The 20,146-nt window shown below is 49.3% G+C and overlaps 2 protein-coding genes across 2 annotated transcripts in view; one reads left to right on the top strand and one right to left on the bottom strand.

Moving 5' to 3' along the window:
* GALT (galactose-1-phosphate uridylyltransferase) overlaps positions 1 to 11,600 on the bottom strand; it is a 16,070-nt gene extending 4,470 nt beyond the window's left edge. Inside the window, exons 1-7 of the mRNA XM_081940453.1 lie at positions 11,554 to 11,600; positions 10,477 to 10,646; positions 10,052 to 10,127; positions 6,828 to 6,876; positions 5,540 to 5,669; positions 5,242 to 5,298; positions 4,307 to 4,362 (exon numbers count right to left, since the gene is read on the bottom strand). Coding sequence (XP_081796579.1) covers positions 4,307 to 4,362; positions 5,242 to 5,298; positions 5,540 to 5,669; positions 6,828 to 6,876; positions 10,052 to 10,127; positions 10,477 to 10,646; positions 11,554 to 11,584 — 569 coding nt within the window. The 5' untranslated portion in view covers positions 11,585 to 11,600. The remainder of the gene's footprint in view (positions 1 to 4,306; positions 4,363 to 5,241; positions 5,299 to 5,539; positions 5,670 to 6,827; positions 6,877 to 10,051; positions 10,128 to 10,476; positions 10,647 to 11,553) is intronic.
* Positions 11,601 to 11,813: 213 nt separating this feature from the next.
* Positions 11,814 to 19,500, top strand: SIGMAR1 (sigma non-opioid intracellular receptor 1). The gene is made up of 4 exons (XM_081945065.1): positions 11,814 to 12,081; positions 12,311 to 12,511; positions 16,070 to 16,162; positions 16,252 to 19,500. Exons 1-4 carry the CDS (start codon positions 11,913 to 11,915, stop codon positions 16,476 to 16,478), a joined length of 690 nt encoding a protein of 229 aa, XP_081801191.1. The 5' UTR covers positions 11,814 to 11,912; the 3' UTR covers positions 16,479 to 19,500.
* Positions 19,501 to 20,146: the final 646 nt, after the last annotated feature.

The raw sequence follows: 20,146 nt of genomic DNA on the forward strand, positions 1-20,146 counted from the left end.
AAAAACACCCCCATTTGTGCAAAAAAATGGGCAGACAATGGGCCATTTTGCAAAAATTGGCATTTTTGCCTTCCCCCAGCTCTGCTGAAGCCTGCAGAGTGCTCCTGGGGCCTGGGGGAAGGCAAAAACACCTCTGTTTTTGCAAAAAAAATGCAGGTTTTTTGCAAAAATGGGATGTTGGGTGCCAAAACTGGCTGTATTCAGTGTATAAGATGCACCAATATTTGCACTCTCTTGGGGGAGGGGGGGAGGGGCATCTTATACTCTGAAAAATATGGTAGGTGTGTCTAATGAAGAGAAGGACTAAGGGGGACATGAGAGCAGTCTTCCAATATTTGAAGGGCTCCTACGAAAAAGAGGGAGTCAAGCTATTCTCCAAAGCACCTGAAGGCAGAAGGAGCCACAGATGCAAACTAATCAAGGAGAGAAGCAACCTAGAACCAAGGAGAAATGTCCTGGCAGTGAGAACAATTAACCAGTGGGACTACTTGCCTCCAGACCTTGTGGGGGCTTCATCACTGGAGGTTTTTAAAAAGAGTAGACAGCCACTTGTCCGAAATGGTATATAAGGTCTCCTGTGCAAGCAGAGGTTAGAATGGTTGGACTAGAAGACCTCCAAAGTCCCTTCCAAATCTTTTATTCTGTTACTCTAACTTCTGCTGACTGCCAGTTGGCGGTAGTTCGAATCTCAGCAGGCTCAAGGTTGACTTCCAAGGTCAGTAGAATGTGAACCCAGGTGTTTGGGGGAAGAGACTGACTCTGTAAACCACTTAGAGAGGGGCTGTAAAGCATTGTGAAGTGGTATATAAGTCTAAGGACTATTTTCCTTCCTTCCTTCCTTCCTCCCTCCTTCCTCCCTCCCTCCCTCCCTCCCTTCCTTCTTCCTCCCTCCCTCCTTCCTTCCTCCCTCCCTTCCTTCTTCCTCCCTCCCTCCCTCCTCCCTTCCTCCCTCCCTCCCTCCCTTCCTTCTTCCTCCCTCCCTCCCTCCCTCCCTCCCTCCTTCCTCCCTTCCTTCTTCCTCCCTCCCTCCCTTCCTTCCTTCTTCCTTCTTCCTCCCTCCCTCCCTCCTTCCTTCCTTCCTCCCTCCCTCCCTCCCTTCCTTCCTTCTTCCTCCCTCCCTCCCACCTCCCTTCCTTCCTTCCTCCCTCCCTCCCTTCCTTCCTTCTTCCTCCCTCCCTCCCACCTCCCTTCCTTCCTTCCTTCCTCCCTCCCTCCCTCCTTCCTTCCTTCCTCCCTCCCTTCCTTCCTTGATTACAATTTTCAAGATCCATTACTGGCAGTGGTGGCTAGGGATGGAGAAGATTGGGGAAGTTGGATCCACAATGCAGGGATTACAATGCAATATTGCAGACTGATTCTGCCCACGGACAAGAGTTCAATCCCGACCGACTGAAGGTTGACCCAGCCTTCCGAGGTCAGTAAAGGAGTAAATGGTAAATTGAGGACCCAGATTGTTAGGGGCAAGAAGCTGACTCTGTAAACCGCTTAGAGAGGGCTGTGAAGCACTGAGAAGCAGTATATAAGTCTAAGGGCTATTGCTATGAACCGATGGAACAGATGTTGCCTCCAGAAGTTGTGGGTTCTCCACCACTGGACATTTTTAAGAAGAGACTGGACAGCCATTTGTAAGAGATGTATAAGGTTGATATAAGGAGTTGGACTAGAAGACCTCCAAGGCCCCTTCCAGCTCTATTCTGAACGAATGATATACAGTTACATCAAGGTCCCTCCCAGTCCTAGGATTCTAGGTTCTACAATTTCCAAACACACAAACCACACGCAACAACCTGGACTAGAAAGCTTCATGCTTGTGCCTTGTAGCTAAGAGCAGGCCATTTGCAAGCTCACACTGCCACCCTGTGGCTCTGTAACAACCACAACCACAAAGCTCTCCGTAAGGCCTAACAAGTGGGGTCTGCGACAACTTGCCACAGCCAATCCACCACTGACAAGGTGCTGCGGGAAACCTGCCTCAGGACAAGCCACCATTGCAATCTGGCTGCGGGGCAAGAGTTACGCTAATCTCAAAGAAAGGGTGGAATAGAATAATCGTCAAACTATCATCGTCATTGTCAAACTGTCAAACCCTTCCCTGAGGCTGCGTTTCTATTACTCTTAAGTCTTCTCATCATTGTTCCTATCACCCATCTTAGGACGGCAGGACTGTAACTTTGTGGCTTGTATCCTTACGATTTATATTGATTCTTTCCTAGTTGCTTATTTGCACCCTATGGCTATCATTAAGGGTTGATTCTTGACGAATGTATCTTGTCTTTTTATGCGCACTGAGAGCATCTGCACCAAAGACAAATTCTTTGTGTGTCCAATCACACTTGGCCAATAAAGTATTCCATTCCATTCCAATTCTATTCTCTATCCTATCCTATCCTATCCTATTTTCTGTTCTATTCTATTCTCTATTCTATTATCTATTCTATTCTATTATAATTCTGTTCTATTATAATTATATTCTATTATAATTCTATTCTATTCTGTTCCATATTTCTAATTCATATTCTATTCTATTCTATTCTATTCTATTCTATTCTCTATCCTATTGTATCCTATCCTATTTTCTGTTCTGTTCTATTCTATTCTTTATTCTATTCTATTCTGTTACAAATTTCTATTCTATTCTTAATTTTAAAACGGGGTAAAATTCATTTAACAAATATCTTGCTTGGCAACAGAAATATTGGGCCCATTTGTGGTCTTAAGACGAGCACTAACTATAAACCAAAAACGGTTTGTCTAAGGGAAAACTTCCTTACGCGAATATTCCATTTCTCCCTTTGGAAAAGAGCAGCCCCCCCCCCCCATTGGAAACGAATCCTTGCTCCCACCCTCCCTTTTCGGCAAGAGATCCCACCCGCTACCCCCCCCCCAATTGCCCTCCCCTGTCAGGCTTCAAAAATGAAAAAGAAAAGAATCGAATCCCTTTTGAAGTGCCTTGATCAAAGGCCTCACCCAGACAAGCATCTCAATCAAAAGCGCAAAGATATTATGGAATTGAACAAAACCCTCTGAATAATCCCAAGAATAATTTATTCCCTTCCACTTCTGGATTGCTTAGCTTCAAACTTCGGCAAACCAGAAAGGCTGGAATGAATGTCAAGAGTTTGTTGCAGCAATCACATCCAGAAAGCACACACAGGTAACTGATTCAGCAGGATTCATTAACTTCTCTTTGGAAAGCATGCAGTGGAGTTCCCCAAGGCTCTGCTTTAGGCCCAGGACTCTTCAACATCTTCATCAATTATTTGGATAAATGGGGAACTCAACAAATTTGCAGATGACACCAAGCTGGCAGGAATAGCCAACACTCCAGAAGATAGGCTTAAGATACAGAAGGATCTTGACAAACTTGAACATTGGGCACTATCTAATAAAATGAAATTGAATGGTGAAAAGAGTAAGGTTCTACATTTAGGCAAGAAAAACGAAATGCACAGGTACAGTATAGGTGGTACCTTGCTCAGTAGTAGTAACTGTGAAAGGGATCTTGGAGTCCTAGTGGACAACCATTTAAATAGGAGCCAGCCGTGTGCAGCAGCTGCCAAAAAAGCCAACACAGTTCTAGGCTGCATCCACAGAGGGAGAGAATCAAGATCACGTGAAGGGTTAATACCACTTTATAAGGCCTTATTAAGGCCACACTTGGAATACGGCATTCAGTTTTGGTCGCCACGATGTAAAAAAGATGTGGAGACTCTAGAAAGAGTGCAGAGAAGAGCAACAAAGATGATTAGGGGACTGGAGACTAAAACATATGAAGAACGGTTGCAGGAACTGGGTATGCCCAGTTTAATAGAAATAAGGACTAGGGGAGACATGATAGCAGTCTTCCAATATCTCAGGGGTTGCCACAAAGAAGAGGGAGTCAAAACTATTCTCCAAAGCACCTGAGGGCAAGACAAGAAGCAATGGGTGGAAACTAATCAAGGAGAGAAATTTCCTGACAGTTAGAACAATTAATCAGTGGAACAACTTTCTTCCAGAAGTTGTGAATGCTGCAACACTGGAACTTTTTAAGAAGATGTTGGATAATTATTTGTCTGAAATGGTATAGGGTTTCCTGCCAAAGCAGAGGGTTGGACTAGAAGACCTCCAAGGTCACTTCCAACTCTGTTATTCTATTCCATTCTATTCCATTCTATTCTATTCTATTCTATTCTTCTATTCTATCTAACACACGAGACATACCGTATTTTTCGGAGTGCAAGACACACCTTCCCCCCTCCCAAAAAAAGAGGGTGAAAATCTGGGTGCATCTTATACACTGAATGTAGCCCCACCCACCACCCACCTGAGGCCAAAGACGCAAGGCACGGAGGCAGCGATGGTCTGTGGCATCTGGAACAGCTGATTGGAGGAATATTCTGGCAGTCCGATCCACCCACCAATCAGCTGTGCTGAATCAGGCTGCAAGAAGTGCTGAAGCTGACCTGACTGGCAGCAATCACATTCAGAAAGCACACAGAAGTAACTGATTCAGCAGGATTCAAAATAATCATAATAATATATAATACATTACCAAAAGCAGGTTTCCCATGGTAGCAGTAAATACAAGCAAAACATAAGCAGTTTCACTTTCAGTTCTCCGTTAAGCTAGGATCCTTCCTGTCTCCTAGTTGCTCACACAGCAAATTTCAAAGTGCAAATAGCCCTCACTGGCTGATTTAGTTAATATGCATATTCATAGGCTGACCTTGTTACCATGTGTCAGCTGAATACCATGGATGCTAGTAGGTAGAGGCAGAGTTCTTTTTCTTCTTATTTTCCTCCCAAAAATCTAAGGTACATCTTATACTCTGGAGCGTCTTATACTCCGAAAAATACAGTATATACAATACCAAGAGTGGTTCTTCCGTGGTACAAGCAAAACAAAAGCAGTTTCACTTCTAGCGGCAGGTAAATAGTTTCCAGCTCTGCAAAGACTCAGAGCTACAAGCTAAGTCACGCCCAGGCTCCAACGTGTTTCAGCTCCCATTGGCTGACCTTGTTACGAAGCCCGATTCCAGTTCATGAATATATCTACTATGACAATGATTTAAAAAAATAAAAAAATACCGTCAAATGTCCAGGTAAGTTTTTAAAAAAAAGATTTGGTAGTGGGTTGCGACACAGGGGATTGGCACCCCTGTTCAAGAGCACCGAAATATCCTTCCAAGAAACATCTTCTGATGATCAGACCTTGGGCGACAGCTCTGTTGCAAAATTCTGGGGGGGAAATCTCCTTACCTGACAATGAGGGTGGGAATTCGAACAACCCATCATGGCTCCCTTGTTCTCAAAGATCTGGAAACCAAAATAAACAAGGTAAAGGTAAAGGACTCTGATTTACTTTTGGATGCTATTTGGAACCTTGACACTCAGAATTCCTCAGGCAATGTTAAGACGTGAGGACTTCGACTCCCAGAATTCCCCAGACAGACAGCAAGTTGCTAAGGTTGAAAAACACTTGACCACACTGATGTAGGATTTAAACTGGGCACAGCAGAGGAAAGGGTGGGCCACGATCCCTTGCAGAGATACTCACCTGCACCCAGGTGTAAGAGGCACCCAACTCGACCGCTATCTCCACCCACTTGTCAATCACCCGGCGGATCTCAGCAAGAGACATCAGGGGCAAAGTCAGGTCAGTCCAAGGATGGAAGCACATGACTTTGCTGGGGAGAAGAGAGGGAGGAAGGAAGGGACAAAATGAGGCAACAGAAAGTACCATCCCTGAATCCCATCTACGCAGGTGACCCATATCTTAAAGGAGAGAAAGGATGAAGTAGAAAAGGAGCAATAATCCATCCCCAGGCTATTTGGTTCTGGTCCCTGGAGCTCTCTGAACTTTGGGGTTTTCTTGCAGACGTTTCGTGACCCAACTAGGTCACATCATCAGTGCTAGAAGGGAGGGGGGTATGAGGAGGAGGGGAAGGAAAAGGGGGGAGGAGAAGGGGGAGGAGGATCTATCTATCTATCTATCTATCTATCTATCATCTATCTATCTATCTATCTATCTATCTATCTATCTATCTATCATCTATCTATCTATCTAGCCATCCATCCATCCCTCCCTCCCTCCCTCCCTCCCTCCGTCTATCGCAATAGCACCTAGACTTATATACTGCTTTACAGTGCTTTCCAGCCCTCTCTAAGCGGTTTAGAGAGTCAGCCTCTTGCCCCCAACAATTTGGGTCCTATTTTACTGACCTCGGAAGGATGGAAGGCTGAGTCAAGATTGAACCTGGTGGGATTCGAACTGCCAAATTGCAGGCAGCCAGCAGTCAGCAAAGTAACCTGCAGTCCTTCACTCTAACCACTGCACCACCAAGTAGGTAGGTAGGTAGGTAGGTAGGTAGGTGGGTGGGTGGGTGGGTGGGTGGGAGGGAGGGAGGGAAGGAAGGAAGGAAGGAAGGAAGGAAGGAAGGAAGGAAGGAAGGAAGGAAGGAAGGAAGGAAAAATAGGGAGGGAAGGAAAAATGAAAGGAATAACAATAGCAGACTAAAGATACCACTTCACAGTTCTTTACAGCCCTCTCTGAGCGGTTTACAGAGTCAGCAAATTGCCCCCAACAATTTGGGTCCTCATTTTACGGACCTCAGAAAGATGAAAGGCTGAGTCGACTTTGAGCCTGGTGAGATTCAAACTGCCGAACTGCAGTCAGCTGGCAGTCAGCAAAAGTTGCCTGCATTACTGTAATCTTAACCACTGCGCCACCATGGCTTATAGTTTATAACATAATAAAATGAAAATAACAGCTGAAAGCAATTCCCCTTCCACCCACGGTGTTAATGAGACTAAGCTCAGGACAACAAGGAGCAGGATAGACTTACCACACGCCTCGCGCTGACGCTGAACGCAACAAGGGATGTCCGTCGGGCTCTGCGGGAGAACAATGTCCGTCAGTAAGAAAAAGAAGGAAGGTATAAATAAGAGAAAACAGGAGGCAGGTGTCCACGGTCCAACTAGCGAACGCAAAAGAAATAAACACTCAGGATATTTGAACTCCCCAAAAGTATAACTTTATTGGATACACCATCTCGGAACTGCAGAAGCAAAACCAGCTCTGGGGTTTCCCGTGCAAATATTCACTTAATGAAACGATAGATTCCCTTTCTCCCCACCCCTGGGTGATCCCATTGTCCGATGATGAGACGTCCTCTTGTTATGGGAAATAACTCTTTCTCCATCTCCATCTCTTTCTCCAGCACCTGCAGCTGTGACCTTGATGGTTACCGGGCTTTCACGATCTCCACACACACATTCTCAGCATTCCGTTTCCCTCTTCCCGATTGAATGACAGGTTGAAGAGCGATGGAAGCTCAGAATAAGTGATTCAATCTTGACCACAGGATGGCGAGTCCCGTCAAACTGATTAATTCAGTCTGGCAGGGTCCAGGAGAAAGGCCTTCTCTCCTGTGGCTCCTCCTTCTGAACATCTTCCTCCCTCTGCCTCCATGTGAGTTTGGTCCCAGCCCTCCTACCTGTTCATAAGGGCCTTAAAGACCTGATTGGTTGGCTCCCCAACAGGAGAAGAGCACAGTGGAGGGGACTGATTGAGTAACGACAGATCCCACCTCTCCCCCATCCCCCATTCCGCCCCAGCCCTCCCCGCGTGTCCTCAGATTTTAATGATTGGGTTCTAATTTATTCATGTTTTAATGCAGTGTTTCTCAGCCTGTGCAATAAGCGGGATGGACTTCAACTCCCAAAATTCCCCAGCCATAGCCCTTAAAGCTGCAGAGGTTGAGAAACACTGTTGTAATGTATATATGTATAGATACGTTTGTCAGGCCTGCAGCCCTCTTTTCCTTTGGATCTTTGGCCTGCCACACTTTCTATTATTCTACTATGCATTTTCTAGGGTGGGAAAATGGGAGGGAGGGATTCTAGGAGTGAGATGTGTTGTAGCCATAACAAAATCCTTTCTAGAAAGCCAAGGTCATCCTTTGTTTCTGCACCTCTCCACCTGACCGGAACTGGATGGGTGGAACTGCCAGCATGGCAGGGGATGATTGGACCATGGGATGGACTTGTGGAGGGTGGGCGGCAAGATCTTGAACTTTCAACTGGGTGGGGAAAACCAGGAAGCTTTCAGATTCGAGTTTCCCCAGATGTGCCAACATGGCTCTCTTCATCAATTGGAACTTGGAGGAATCCTTTGCCTCGGACTCTGATTTACTTTTGGGTGCTATTTGGAACCCTGACAACATTTGTATGACTGTAAGCCACCCAGAGTTACCCAGAGTAAGATAAGATGGGCGGGCAATATTTATTTATTTGTTTCTTTGAAAGCATCCAAATAAATAAATACATGGCAAATGTTTGAAGGGGATTCGCCTTAAATCCCACCCTTAAGTGTCTCACAAAGAAGTCCCCAATTAGAGACTGGCTGCTCTGATGTACATTTCGGACAATGGAAGAAATAAATAAGCTATGGGTAGTCCTCAACTAACAGCCATTCATTTACTGACCCTTCAAAGTTGTAACAAGTGAAAAAAGTGACTTATAGGAGGAAGAAATGCATTTCACAGTTTTTTGTTCAGCCCCATTTAAACTAACTTCTGAAGGACAGGGAGAGATACATCCCATGGCCCTGGCACAACCAAGCCGACATTCTTGGCTTAGTGTCTATGGAGATCCTTAGTCATCCAGGTCATGGTTATCCCAAAGGTGCTTTTTCAAGAGGCAACTGGACTTTCTTATTTTTCTCTGCAGACGTTTCGCTTCTCATCCAAGAAGCTTCTTCAGCTCTGACTGGATGGTTGGAAGGATTTATATTCCTTGCAGACAGCTGGCCATTTGCATCCTTTTTGGAGAGCCTTGAGGCCACTTGGAGGATTATCTGTGTCCTCAGGACCCCCTGAGTGGTGCAGATGGCCTTTCAGCACTTAAAAGGAGGTGTTCCAAGCTGGCCTTCCCAGAAGCAAGAAACAAAGAACCTTCTTTATTTACACATTGGGAATTAACTGCATTCACCAACAGAAAGTCCAGGCGAGAGTCCTGTAAGAAGTCAAGTGAAGCGATAGTCCTCATCAGCTCGTGAGATCCAAGGCTGCAAATTAAGTCAGTTCAAACAGAGAAATAGACAAACCTCAGTTCTGGCAAGGCAGCTTTTGTGGCATGAAACACGATGAGCAAAATCTTCAGAAATACGAACTGTTGTCTCTTACAACCACCACTCCACTTTCCTTCTATTTATTCCCCAGCCAGGGAGGGGCCATTCAGAGCCCACATTTGATTTGCTTCCCAAGTCGACTCCTTGTCCTCTGTTGTTCACCTCTCCTGACTGTTCTGCGCATATATGTATCTGGAACAAGCTCCAGCTGTTCTTCCTCCTCGTTCATCCCTGACTCCAAAGGCAGCTGCATCTCTGGTGGCTGGGGAATGTGGGATGGCCCTGGCTCTATCTCTGAGTCTGACGCTGAGCATCCATCTGAGCCTACCCCAGGCTCCAGACTTGGCCCAAGTTCTTCCCCAACCTCCTCATCGCCCCAGCTCTGCTGGCAGCTGGCGAGCCACAACAGGAGCCACACCTATTTGCACCACTCAAGTGGCCCAATTGTGGTCATAAGTTGAGGCACCCAGAGAGCAGCCCTGTGTTTCAGCAACCTCTGCCTGGGACCCAACAGGCCAACTTGGAGTCAAAAAGAGACGGAGGTGAATTTCAGCACCATGGAAAGCAACCGGCAATCTCCCTGATAAAGGAAACGTGAGCTCTGGTCCTCCTCCTGTCTAGACTACCGCAATGAGCTCTATGTGGGGCTACCCTTGAGAAGTGTCCAGAAGTCTCAGCCGTTGCACAAAGTGGCCATCCTGAGGACACAGATAAACCTCCAAGTGGCCTCAATGACCCTCTCAAAAGGTTGCAAATGACCAGCTGTTCGCAAGGAACATAAATCCTTCCATTCCCCACCATCTAGTCAGAGCTGAAGAAGCTTCTTGGATGAGAAGCGAAACGTCTTCAAAGAAAAAACAATAAAACCCAGTTGTCTTATGAAGAAAAGAAGAGCTTTGGGGCATTCTTGGCTTAGCAAGAGACGAAAGGAGCTCTTACCAGGTTCTGGAGCATCTGGTTGCAACGCAGGGAAATCATTGTCGAAGACGAATGTGCTCTCATAGTGAGGATTTACCTGCATGAGACAAACAGTGAGAGATTATTAAGATATTCATTATATAATGAACTGTTGGGGTCCAAGATTTTTCCTCCTTTTTGGATACGACCAAGGTCTCACAGGGAGTCCTCGGCATACGCCTTTCATTTAGTGACTGTTACTTACAATAGCACTGAAAAAACGAAGAGTTTCCCCCCCCCCCCCCAATCCCTACAGCATCTCTGCGTTCCTGTGACCAGAGTTCAGATGCTGGGCAACGGACTCATATTTATCACCGTTTTTATTTATGTCCGGGGGTCTCGTGAGCCCCTTTTGTGACCTCCTGAGAAGCATATTCTTTCTGCCCTCTGTTCCCCAGGCTGCCTACCTTGCTGTTTGCCCGCGTGGCCCCAGGACACAAAGGGTTGGCCGGGTCATGGCGAGGGGGCTCCTCCTCGGGGGCCTTCTCCACCTGCCCTTGCCAGGGGCGCCGCATGCGGTGGGCAGAGACCAGCACCCAGTCCTCCCGAAGAGGGTTGTAGCGCAGGTGTTGGTGCTCTGGGGAAGAGACGCGGGTGGTGAGGCTGGAAGGGGTCCCACCAGGTGATCAAGGGCCCTGCTGGGAAATGCTGCTCTCCAACAACAGCCCCCCCACTGCCCAGAAACAGGCCCCACCCACCCAGAATAATCCTGCATCCAGTAAGGCCCCACCCTCCGGGCTAGCTGCTCCTCTCCAGTAATAGGCCCCTCCCCGCCAGGATAGCCCCTCCTCCCAAGCAAAAGCTCCAGCCCATCCAGAATAACCTTGCCCCTCCTGTTCAGCAATAAGCCCCGCCCTTCAGGATAGCCCTGCACCCATTAAGACCCCACTGCACCCATTAAGACCCCACGCCTCCAGACTGGCCCCGCCTCTCCAGTAATAGGCCCTGCCCCTCCAGGATATCCCCTCCTCCCAAGCAACAGGCACAGTCCATCCAAAATAACCCTGCACCCAGTAACTCCCCACCCCTCCTGGGTAGCTCCACCTCTTCACGAACAGACCACGCCCCTCCATGATAGCTCCTTCTCCCAAGCAACAGGCCCAGCCCCTCCAGAATAACCTTGTCCCTCCTCCCCAACAATAAGCCCCTCCCCTCCAGGATAGCTCCTCCTCCTAAGCAACGCCCTCCCCTTTTCTGAAGAACCAGATCCCCGCTCCGCCCTCCCCACCAAACAGCCCCGCCACTCCCGGACAGGCTCCGCCCCTTTTGCCAAGAAAGCCCGCCTCTCCCCTATCCAAGACTACGGCGCCTCCCTAGCAGGAGACCACGCCCCCTTCCTCCGTCTCCTCCCGCGGCTGCTCCTCCACCTATCAATAGGCTCCCCTTTCATGGGAAGCCCCGCCCGCGCCTGCGCAATTTAGAAAGAGCCCCCCCGCTCCCGCTTTCCCCCGCGGGGGGTGGGGGGTTGGAGGCAGCGCTGGTACCGCTGGGGTGGAACTTGGCAGCCGCCTCCATGCCTTCCGCCTGCCTACGATCGAGGGAGGGGGGCGTCGACGAAGGAAGAGCCACGTCTCCTCCTGCTAGCGCGCGATTGGCGGGCTGCGATGACGGCACCAGCGCGTGGGGAGGGCGGAGCCGACCGCCGCTGGCGCCGCGCTCATTGGCGACGTCGGAGGACGTCGGGGGGGGAGAGGAGGGCGAGGACGGCGATTGGCCAGGGCTGCCCAGCGCGCGCGGCGTGACCTTGGCCGGCCCCTCCCCCCCGCTCTCGAGGCGGGCGGCCTTTCCTTGCGTCCCCTCAGCGGCGGCGGCGGCGGTTTTGGGCGCGAAGAGCGGCGGGAGGATGCGGTGGCTGCCCGGGCCGAGCTCGGGCTGGGCCGGTCGGGGCCTGCGGCTGGGGCTGGCGGTGGCGGCGGTGGCACTGCTGATCCAGGCGCTGCGCGGATGGGCCTCCTCGCGTCGCTTCGAGTTCGAGCCTGAGGAGATCGCGCGCCTGGCCAAGCACCACGCCGGTCAGTGCCGGGAAGGGCGGGACTCCAACGTCCATGGGGCTCGGCGGAGGCCGTGCGGGCGAACCACAAAGTCCATCGTGCTCGGCGGAGGCGGTGCGGGCGGACTCCACCCCCCATGGTCCTCCGCCGAGCCCTGGGGAGGGGAGGGGGCCCATGGCGCTCAGTGAGGCTGTGAGGTGAAGTCTCAAGCGCCGCTCCTCCTCCTCCTCCTCCTCCTTCCCCCTTGCAGGCCTGGACCACGAGCTGGCCTTCGCCAAGATCATCGTGGAGCTGCGGCGGAGGCACCCGGGCCACATTCTGCCCGACGAGGACCTGCGCTGGGTGTTCGTCAACGCCGGCGGCTGGATGGGCTCCATGTGCCTCCTGCACGCCTCCCTCTCGGAGTACGTGCTGCTCTTCGGCTCCGCCGTCGACACCAGCGGACACTCCGGTGAGTCCCCCAGGCCCCAAGTCCGCGCATTTTCCCGAGCACAAGACGCCCGGAGGCTTTGAAGAGGCAGACTTTAAAAAAAGTTTTTTTGCACTCTGCAAACTCCCCCAAAACGGCCCGTTTCCCCCCCCCCAAAAAAAGAGTCATGAATAGCCTTTAGGGTGCTTGCAGAGTCCTCGGGAAGGGGGGGTGCACAAAACGAGCAGACAACGGCCCCTTTTTTCACTCACTTCTGCCCTCCCCAGGAGCTCTGCAAGCCTTCTGCAGGGAGGGGAGGGGGCTTCGGGAGGCCTATTCTGTGTATAAGACGCACCCAGATTTTCAGCCTCTTTTTTGAGGGAAAAAGATGCGTCTTATACTCCAAAAAATACGGTATTTAGCATCCTGGTATGGCGTGCCAGCTTGACAGCCATGAATAGAAAGACACAACAGAGGGTGGTGAGCCCAGCACAGAGCATGCCCCCCCCCCCCGACGCCCCTAGGTGAGATCGCATGGCCTCGCTGCCTTAGAAGGGTGAGGAAGATCCTCAGGGACAACACTTCTTTACCCTCCTGCCATGGGGAAGGAGATGTAGAAGCATAGCCAGCCACGCAAGCAGGCGGAAGGACAGTTTCCGTCCGTGGGCTGTCAGACTCCTGAATGCGAAATAACATCGTAACTACGTAGTACGATGGACCTGCAGGGCCGGCGAAACATGTAGCATGTTCACACGGGTTGAATGGGACTGGGTGTTTGTTAATAGGATTTATTGGGTTAGGGATTTTCTGTCTTCTCTGGGATGAGGATGAGGATTATCATTTATTTGTCAGCAAATGTACAATAAGGTTGCGCTCCCTCAGTGCACACACAGGCCCCAACACAATACAAAGTGAAGACGGAAAACCCCTAACCCAATAAATCATATTAACACACATGCAGTCCTACTGTGTGAACATGTTACACTTTGCACCAGCCCTGCAAGTCCGTCGTCCTGCGAGTTGTGTTGGGAGGGGTGCACTGAGGGAGCTCAACCAATCTCATTGTACATATGTTATGCACTGACAAATAAATACCGTATTTTTTGGAGTATAAGATGCACCTTTTTACTCCCCCAAAAAGTGGGTGAAAATCTGGGTGCGTCTTATACTCCGAATTTAGCCGCCTAGGTCGTCTGGAAAAGAGGCAGGTGAAGCAGGCGCTGCTGAGATTGTGATGGCTGGAAAGGAGAGACGGCTCCCACTTGGCTTGGCTCAGGCGGTGGTGGTAGTGGCAGCAGCTCCTCACATTGCTGGGGAGTGAAGTCATTGTGGCCATTGTCTCCCCTGAGCTGCCCGCCGAATCTCTGAGGCACCTTTCACTTTCAGGAGGAGGAGGGCGAGGGCGGAGTATACCAAAGCCTTTGAGTAACTGGGAAAGAAAGCCAAGCTTGGAACCTGCCGAAAACTGCTGCCCAAAAAGCACGCCTTTCTTTCCCAGTTACTCAAAGGCTTTGGTTTAAGGAGGGGCTGCCGTATCTCTTTGCTGCATGACAGATCGTGTATGTGTCAGATCTGTCATGCAGCAAAGAGATACTGCATTGCATAACAGATCCGGAGAGACTTGGCGGGGGGGGGGGGAGGCAAGGGAAGAGAACCAATCTCCTCTGCACGGAGACTTTCCTCAGGACCCTCGATCTCCACTTGCTCTCTGGAAAATTGCTATTTGCATCATCGGGATTTTGGTTAATGGAAGAAGTGTGGGATGAAAAGGGAACTTCGGAATACAGGAGCGCTGTGCAGCTGCCGCATTCCAAAGTTTCCTTTCCATCCCGCACTTCTTTCACTAGCCAAAATCCCAACGATGCCAATAGCTTTTTCCCGAGAGAAAGTGGAGATCGAGGGTCCTGAGAAACGTCTTTGTGCAGAGGAGATTGGTTCTCTTCCCTTGTTCCAACCCCCCACCCCAACCTCTCCGGATCTGTCATGCAGTGCTTATTGCTACTGGTGCTATTTGAGCCCAGCTACCGTATCTCTTTGCTGACAGTTCCAGGCAGGTTTGGGGGGGGGGGGTGTATGTGACGAGGCAGCCTCGTATCCTTTATGCCAGTCTGAGGGAAGGGGAAAAACAATAAAGTGCGGAAAGAGCTGTTTAGTCCTGCCCTGCCGTGGGAGAGGTAGAGAAAAGTGGATTTGAGATAGATAAAAGCCTTACTCTTTAAGAAGATCAAGCCCCACGCATCGCATTTTTGCCCTCCCCAGGAGCAGGCCTCCCAAACTCTTTGCATGCCCCATTTTTCACAAAAAACGGAGCGTCCAGATGGTTTGGGATGCCTGCAGAGTGCTCCTGGGAGTTGGGGAAGGCAAAAAAATTTTTTTTAAATTTACCTTAGTGCGTCTTATACTCCAGTGCGTCTTATACTGCAAAAAATACAGTAATTCAATTCTGTGCATTCCGTTTTTGTTGCCTAAATGTAGAACCTTACTCTTTTCACCATTGAATTTCATTTTGTTAGATAGTGCCCAATGTTCAAGTTTGTCAAGATCCTTCTGTATTTTAAGCCTGTCTTCTGGAGTGTTAGCTATTCCTGCCAGCTTGGTGTCATCTGCAAATTTGATGAGTTTCCCATTTATTCCCTCATCCAAATCATTGATGAAGATGTTGAAGAGTCCTGGGCCTAAAACAGAGCCTTGGGGTACTCCACTGCATACTTCCCTCCATGTAGATGCAGTTCCATTGAGGACTACACGTTGAGTGCGGTTGGTCAGCCAGTTACGAATCCATCTGGTGGTGATGCTGTCTAACCCACATTCTTCTACTTTATCTAGTAGTATTTATTTATTTATTTATTTATTTATTTATTTATTTATTTCTTAGATTTTTAGACCGCCCCCTCTCCCAGCAAGGGACTCGGGGCGGTGTACAGTCAATGCAAATAAAATACAGTCATAACAATAAAATACATTTAAAATACATTTGGAGGGGGAGATAGACTGTACAAGAAATAAATATATTCTAAAACCCTAAAAACATCCCAATTAAAACCCCAAACCCAATTAAAATAAATCCCCGGGAGGTAAAACTAAGAAAGTGCCAGGCCAGCTGATTGAAATAGGTGAGTCTTTAACTTTTGACGGAAGGAACGGAGGTCGGTGGTAGTTCGAATGTCAGGGGGGAGGTCATTCCAGAGGCTTGGGCCCATCACAGAGAAGGATCTACTCCTAGGTGTCGCCCGCTGGCATTGCCTAGCAGACGGCACCAGGAGGAGCCCCTCCCTGTGTGAGCGGATAGGTCGCAGGGACGTGTGTGGTAGGATGCGATCCTGCAGATAACTAGGTCCTCTGCCATTTAGGTTATGGTTTACTTTGTCAAGTTGCTCTTGTAGTTTCTATTGCAGTGTTTTTCAACCGTGCTAACTTTTAAGATGTGCTGATCTTTTCTCTGAATTCCACACTTCTTTAAAAGTTTACAAGGTTGAGAAACACTGGCTGATACAGCGTTAGGGTGGGCAAGAAAAAAAAGCAGAAACTGTTAGAAACTATTCTTGGGCACCTTGCCTGAAACTGGGATTAGCATAACGATGTTCTTTCTCCCCACGGCAGGTCGCTATTGGGCGGACATTTATGACACCGTCATCTCAGGGACCTTTTGGAAATGGAAAGAGGGAACGACTAAACGTGAGGTTTATTACCCAGGTGAGTTTGAGATTCCTCACCTGGAGGCCTGCATGACAAGGGGAAATCCCAAGGTGAGGGTCTAATTGCTGCCTGTATGCCTCCTGCAGGAGACACTATTGCCCACCTTTCTGGAGAGGTCGCCTCCGTGCAGTGGAGCGCCGGCACGTGGATGGTCGAATATGGCCGAGGCTTCATCCCCTCCACCCTGACCTTCGCCCTCGCTGAAACGATCTTCAGCACTCAGGACTTCCTCACCCTCTTCTACACCCTCCAGGTTTATGCCAAGGCCTTGGTCTTGGAGGCTAACACGTACTTCAGCAGCACGAGTCAGTGAGTCTCGGCCCCCACCCACCCCTCCCAGCCGATGAAAAGGTCGCCCCCTTCCCCACCCTCCCATCTCGTGTGCTGGCGAACCTGGTGCAGCTCCCCGGCTTGCCCTTCTTGACCACACACGGTTGGGTGCCCCGCCCATGTGTCAGGAAGCAGAGGTGGGTCCACGCCCTTCTCAGTTGCCCGTCCGTGAACACCTGAATGTCCTGCTGTAAATAGGTATCCAAGCTGCTCCCGAGGTGACAATTCGGTATCTTTTGGAGACCGGATAGTCAGAGTATTTTGGAGCCACGCGGAGAAAGAAAGAAAAAAAAGTCCCAGGTGTTTTATGGGCGGAGTGGTGCCCATGTGCAGTGGCATCGGTGCACAGTTGGCCCAAATAATGCCATTTGCATGGTGGCATTTGCCAGGCTCCTTTGGAAAGAGACGTTGCATCCTCTTTGCATGCTTTGAGTCGAGATACCTTCTATAGCATTGTCACCAACCTCCCTTGGTCCTTCTCAGCTTGGTCCCAAATGGGCCTTTTGATCCCCACAAATTTTGATAGGCAGCTGAGAAACAACAGCAGAACTGTTTGGATGGAGCCGTTAGAGTATACATTTACGCTGCTGTTTAAGGCAGACCAGTACTTCCTGGCACTTCCTTTTCCTTCCTTCCCATTTCAGTTTCTCCGATGGAAAACGGGTAATTTGGCTGAGCAATATCTGCATTCACAGGTTGGAAAGCACCCCTGCAGACGGGGTTTTATGGCTGGGCTTCTGGAAAGTTCTTTCCGGCAGACTCGCGTTGTTCCCTGCCTGGGATCTCTGTGGGTGAATCTTCCACAGCCCTGTAGAAGATCCACAGTAGTTTGGAATTCCAGTTGTGTCTTCCTTGGGTCTATCGTGATCCTTTTTCTCTCACGACAAATCAGCCAACTGCGCTCCTTTGCGGACAACTGGTGCCTCCTTCCTTCCATGCTTGCAGCCCCCAATTTCAGCTAATTTCCTCGTCTGATTTAGGTCCAATCCTTTCAAAGGAGACTGGGAGGGGAGAGAGATTTTCCCGTTCCTGTTTCCTATTCTCCTACTCCCACCCTAGAGAGAGAACAACTCACAATGGGTTGGTGATTATTGTCCGCACGTACCTCATCCGTTTAAGAGTAGATATATTTGGAGCTAAATCTAGCCGAGTTAATAGGCTGGGTGGGTCAGCTCCCTTGTGGAATTTGCACGTTTATATTCCCCTTCTCTTCCAGTGAAGCCCCTTGTTCCAACGGAGCTCGTGGTTTTGAAGAGAAGCTATTATAATTAAGCAATGGCTGCTGTGTAGTAGGACAGTTAGCATTGTAGCTGCCTTTTCGTGGCCGGTTCTTCCTGTACGTCTTAATGCCTGGAGCGCCAATAACCAAAAATGTCTTTTGCAGCCCTCCTTTTCTTCCCAAAAAACCCCCGGATTGTAGACATTCTCAAGATCTCATCCAGTTTGGTCCTGTCATAATGCAGAACCGCCATCCGCCACCCAAACTATGCGCCTTATTCTCTTGAGCTATGCACGTGTGTGTGTGTATGTGTATACCTCCTGTCGTTGATGTTATCTGGCTGAGAACCAGTTGTTGTTCATGGGAGTTGAAGTGATCCCTGGGAGAACGGGGCGGGGGAATCCAGTGGGGCTGAACCTGCTTGACTCAAAAAGGGATCTTGTAGAGTTGCAGAAATGGCCAAACCCTAAATGTTGAGGGTTTTTTTACTTGAAATTCAAGCAATGGAACCAAACCCAGGGTGGTTGATGCTCTAAAACAGGAGTCCCCGAACTTGGCAACTTTAAGACGGGTGGACTTCAACTCTCATGCTGGCTGGGGAATTCTGCAGTTGAAGTCCACCCGTCTTAAAGTTGCCACGTTTGAAGACCTCTGCTCTAGAAGGAAGCAAGGCCCCTCTTCTCCTCTCAGAATATCCCGAAATTGCAACCCATCAAAAAAGGGGTGTCATTACTCAACAATGAAGCTCCCCTTCTTCGTACTAACCCAGTATTATTAACCGGAAGATCCTGTTTCTGTAGCATGGAAATTAGGCTTATGGTTTTGGTAGCCTGTTCTGGACTCTGCCTGCTTCCAAAATGCCCCAGAGAGAGAGAGAGAGATGCTCATCCTGACGGCTTCAGTCGCCTGAAAAAGTCTTCTCCGTCTCCCTCAGAAGACACTTTGAGATGGCTGGATGGTCAAAACCTTGGCTCCATTTTGGCTCCAGTCTGGATCCTGGGTTATTCCTCAGTTTGATTTTGCCTGGATGAAAGAGCTAGATGGAAAGGGAGGCTCCTCCCTTCTTGAAATCCTTTCCTCCCCTGTTCATCCTTTGCCTTTGTCTTTTCCCCTGAAAGGTGGGCGGAAGTTTATTTGTAGAAAGTGCCAGTAGATGGCAATAATGGTTTGTCCTGGACATTCCCAGTGTAGTTGGGGAGAGGGTCTTTGATTCCCCCCTCGCAACGGCCACGGGAAGCCTGTCAAACTATTGTTCCACTGACCTCCAGGGCTGGTATGGTCCAGTAGCCAGATTTGATGGGTTGCATTGGTTGCCAAGTTGCCTCTACCCCTCCCTCCCATAGGGGCATCCTTGCCCTTTACCAATTCCTGCTTTTTTAAAAACTTTGATCATTCTTAAGCGCACATTCCCCCCCCCCCCTTTCCTCCCAGACTGAGCTTGAGCCCTCCTTCGTCCAGGTCAGCTCAAAAGGCAGTGACGCATTGCAGAAAGTTTGCCTGGCACCAAGGCCTCCCTCCGTGCCTCTCCTTCCGCCAGCTGCTCTCTCTGAAGCTGTCCTTTAGGGAGGCTAGTGGCTAGCTGGCCAGGACAGCCCAGAATTTGCAGTCCGTGGGAACCGCCGGTGAACTATATAATAAGCATGTCTCCAGTTTCTGTTTTTTCAGTGACTGCAAACGTATCTTGTCTGATGTTCACAAACAAGTGTTTGAGAATCCATGTGGGTGTGTGATTGTTAGATTTTGACTTTAAAAAAAACCCAATACAATGGACTGTGATTAAACCTGGCACTTTGTGTGTCTCTGTTTTTCTTTGTCGCTGGGCATGGTTGCAAAAATAGACTTTTACGAAGGACACCCTTGTCCGCATCAGTTCTGTGTGAATTCCCTGCAGGGTTAGGCAGACAGAGAGATATTCCGGCACATTTGACCCAGGTTGTGTATGCACAGGTAGTCCTTGACTTGTTTTAGTGGCCATTCAAAGTGACAAGGACACTAAAAATAATGATTTATGGCTGCTCTTCACACGACTGTTGCAGCATCCACAGGATCACGGGATCAAAATCTGGATGTTTGGCAGCTGGCTCATATTTATGACGGGTCCCGGGGCTCTATGATCCCCTTTTGCGACCTTCCGACAAGCAAAGTTAATGAGGAAGCCAGATTCACTTAACAACCGTGTTGCTAACTGAAGAGTTGCAAGCGACTCACTTAACAACAGTGGCAAGAGAGGTTATCCAGTGGGGGCAAGGCTCACTTAGCAACTCTCTCATTTTAGCAACAGGGATTTGGGACCCCTGAGTCAAGGGCTGGCTGCATTACTTTCATTTGGACTCTTGCAGAAGCAAATGTTACATCAATCTTTGAACTCTTGGCAGCAGCGACTTCGTGCTCTGCTTCATTGGTAACTCTCTGAAGGGGGGGCAGCTTACACC

Source organism: Natrix helvetica, assembly GCF_964273705.1.
Source record: "Natrix helvetica genome assembly, chromosome: 2".
Classification (NCBI taxonomy): domain Eukaryota; kingdom Metazoa; phylum Chordata; class Lepidosauria; order Squamata; family Natricidae; genus Natrix; species Natrix helvetica.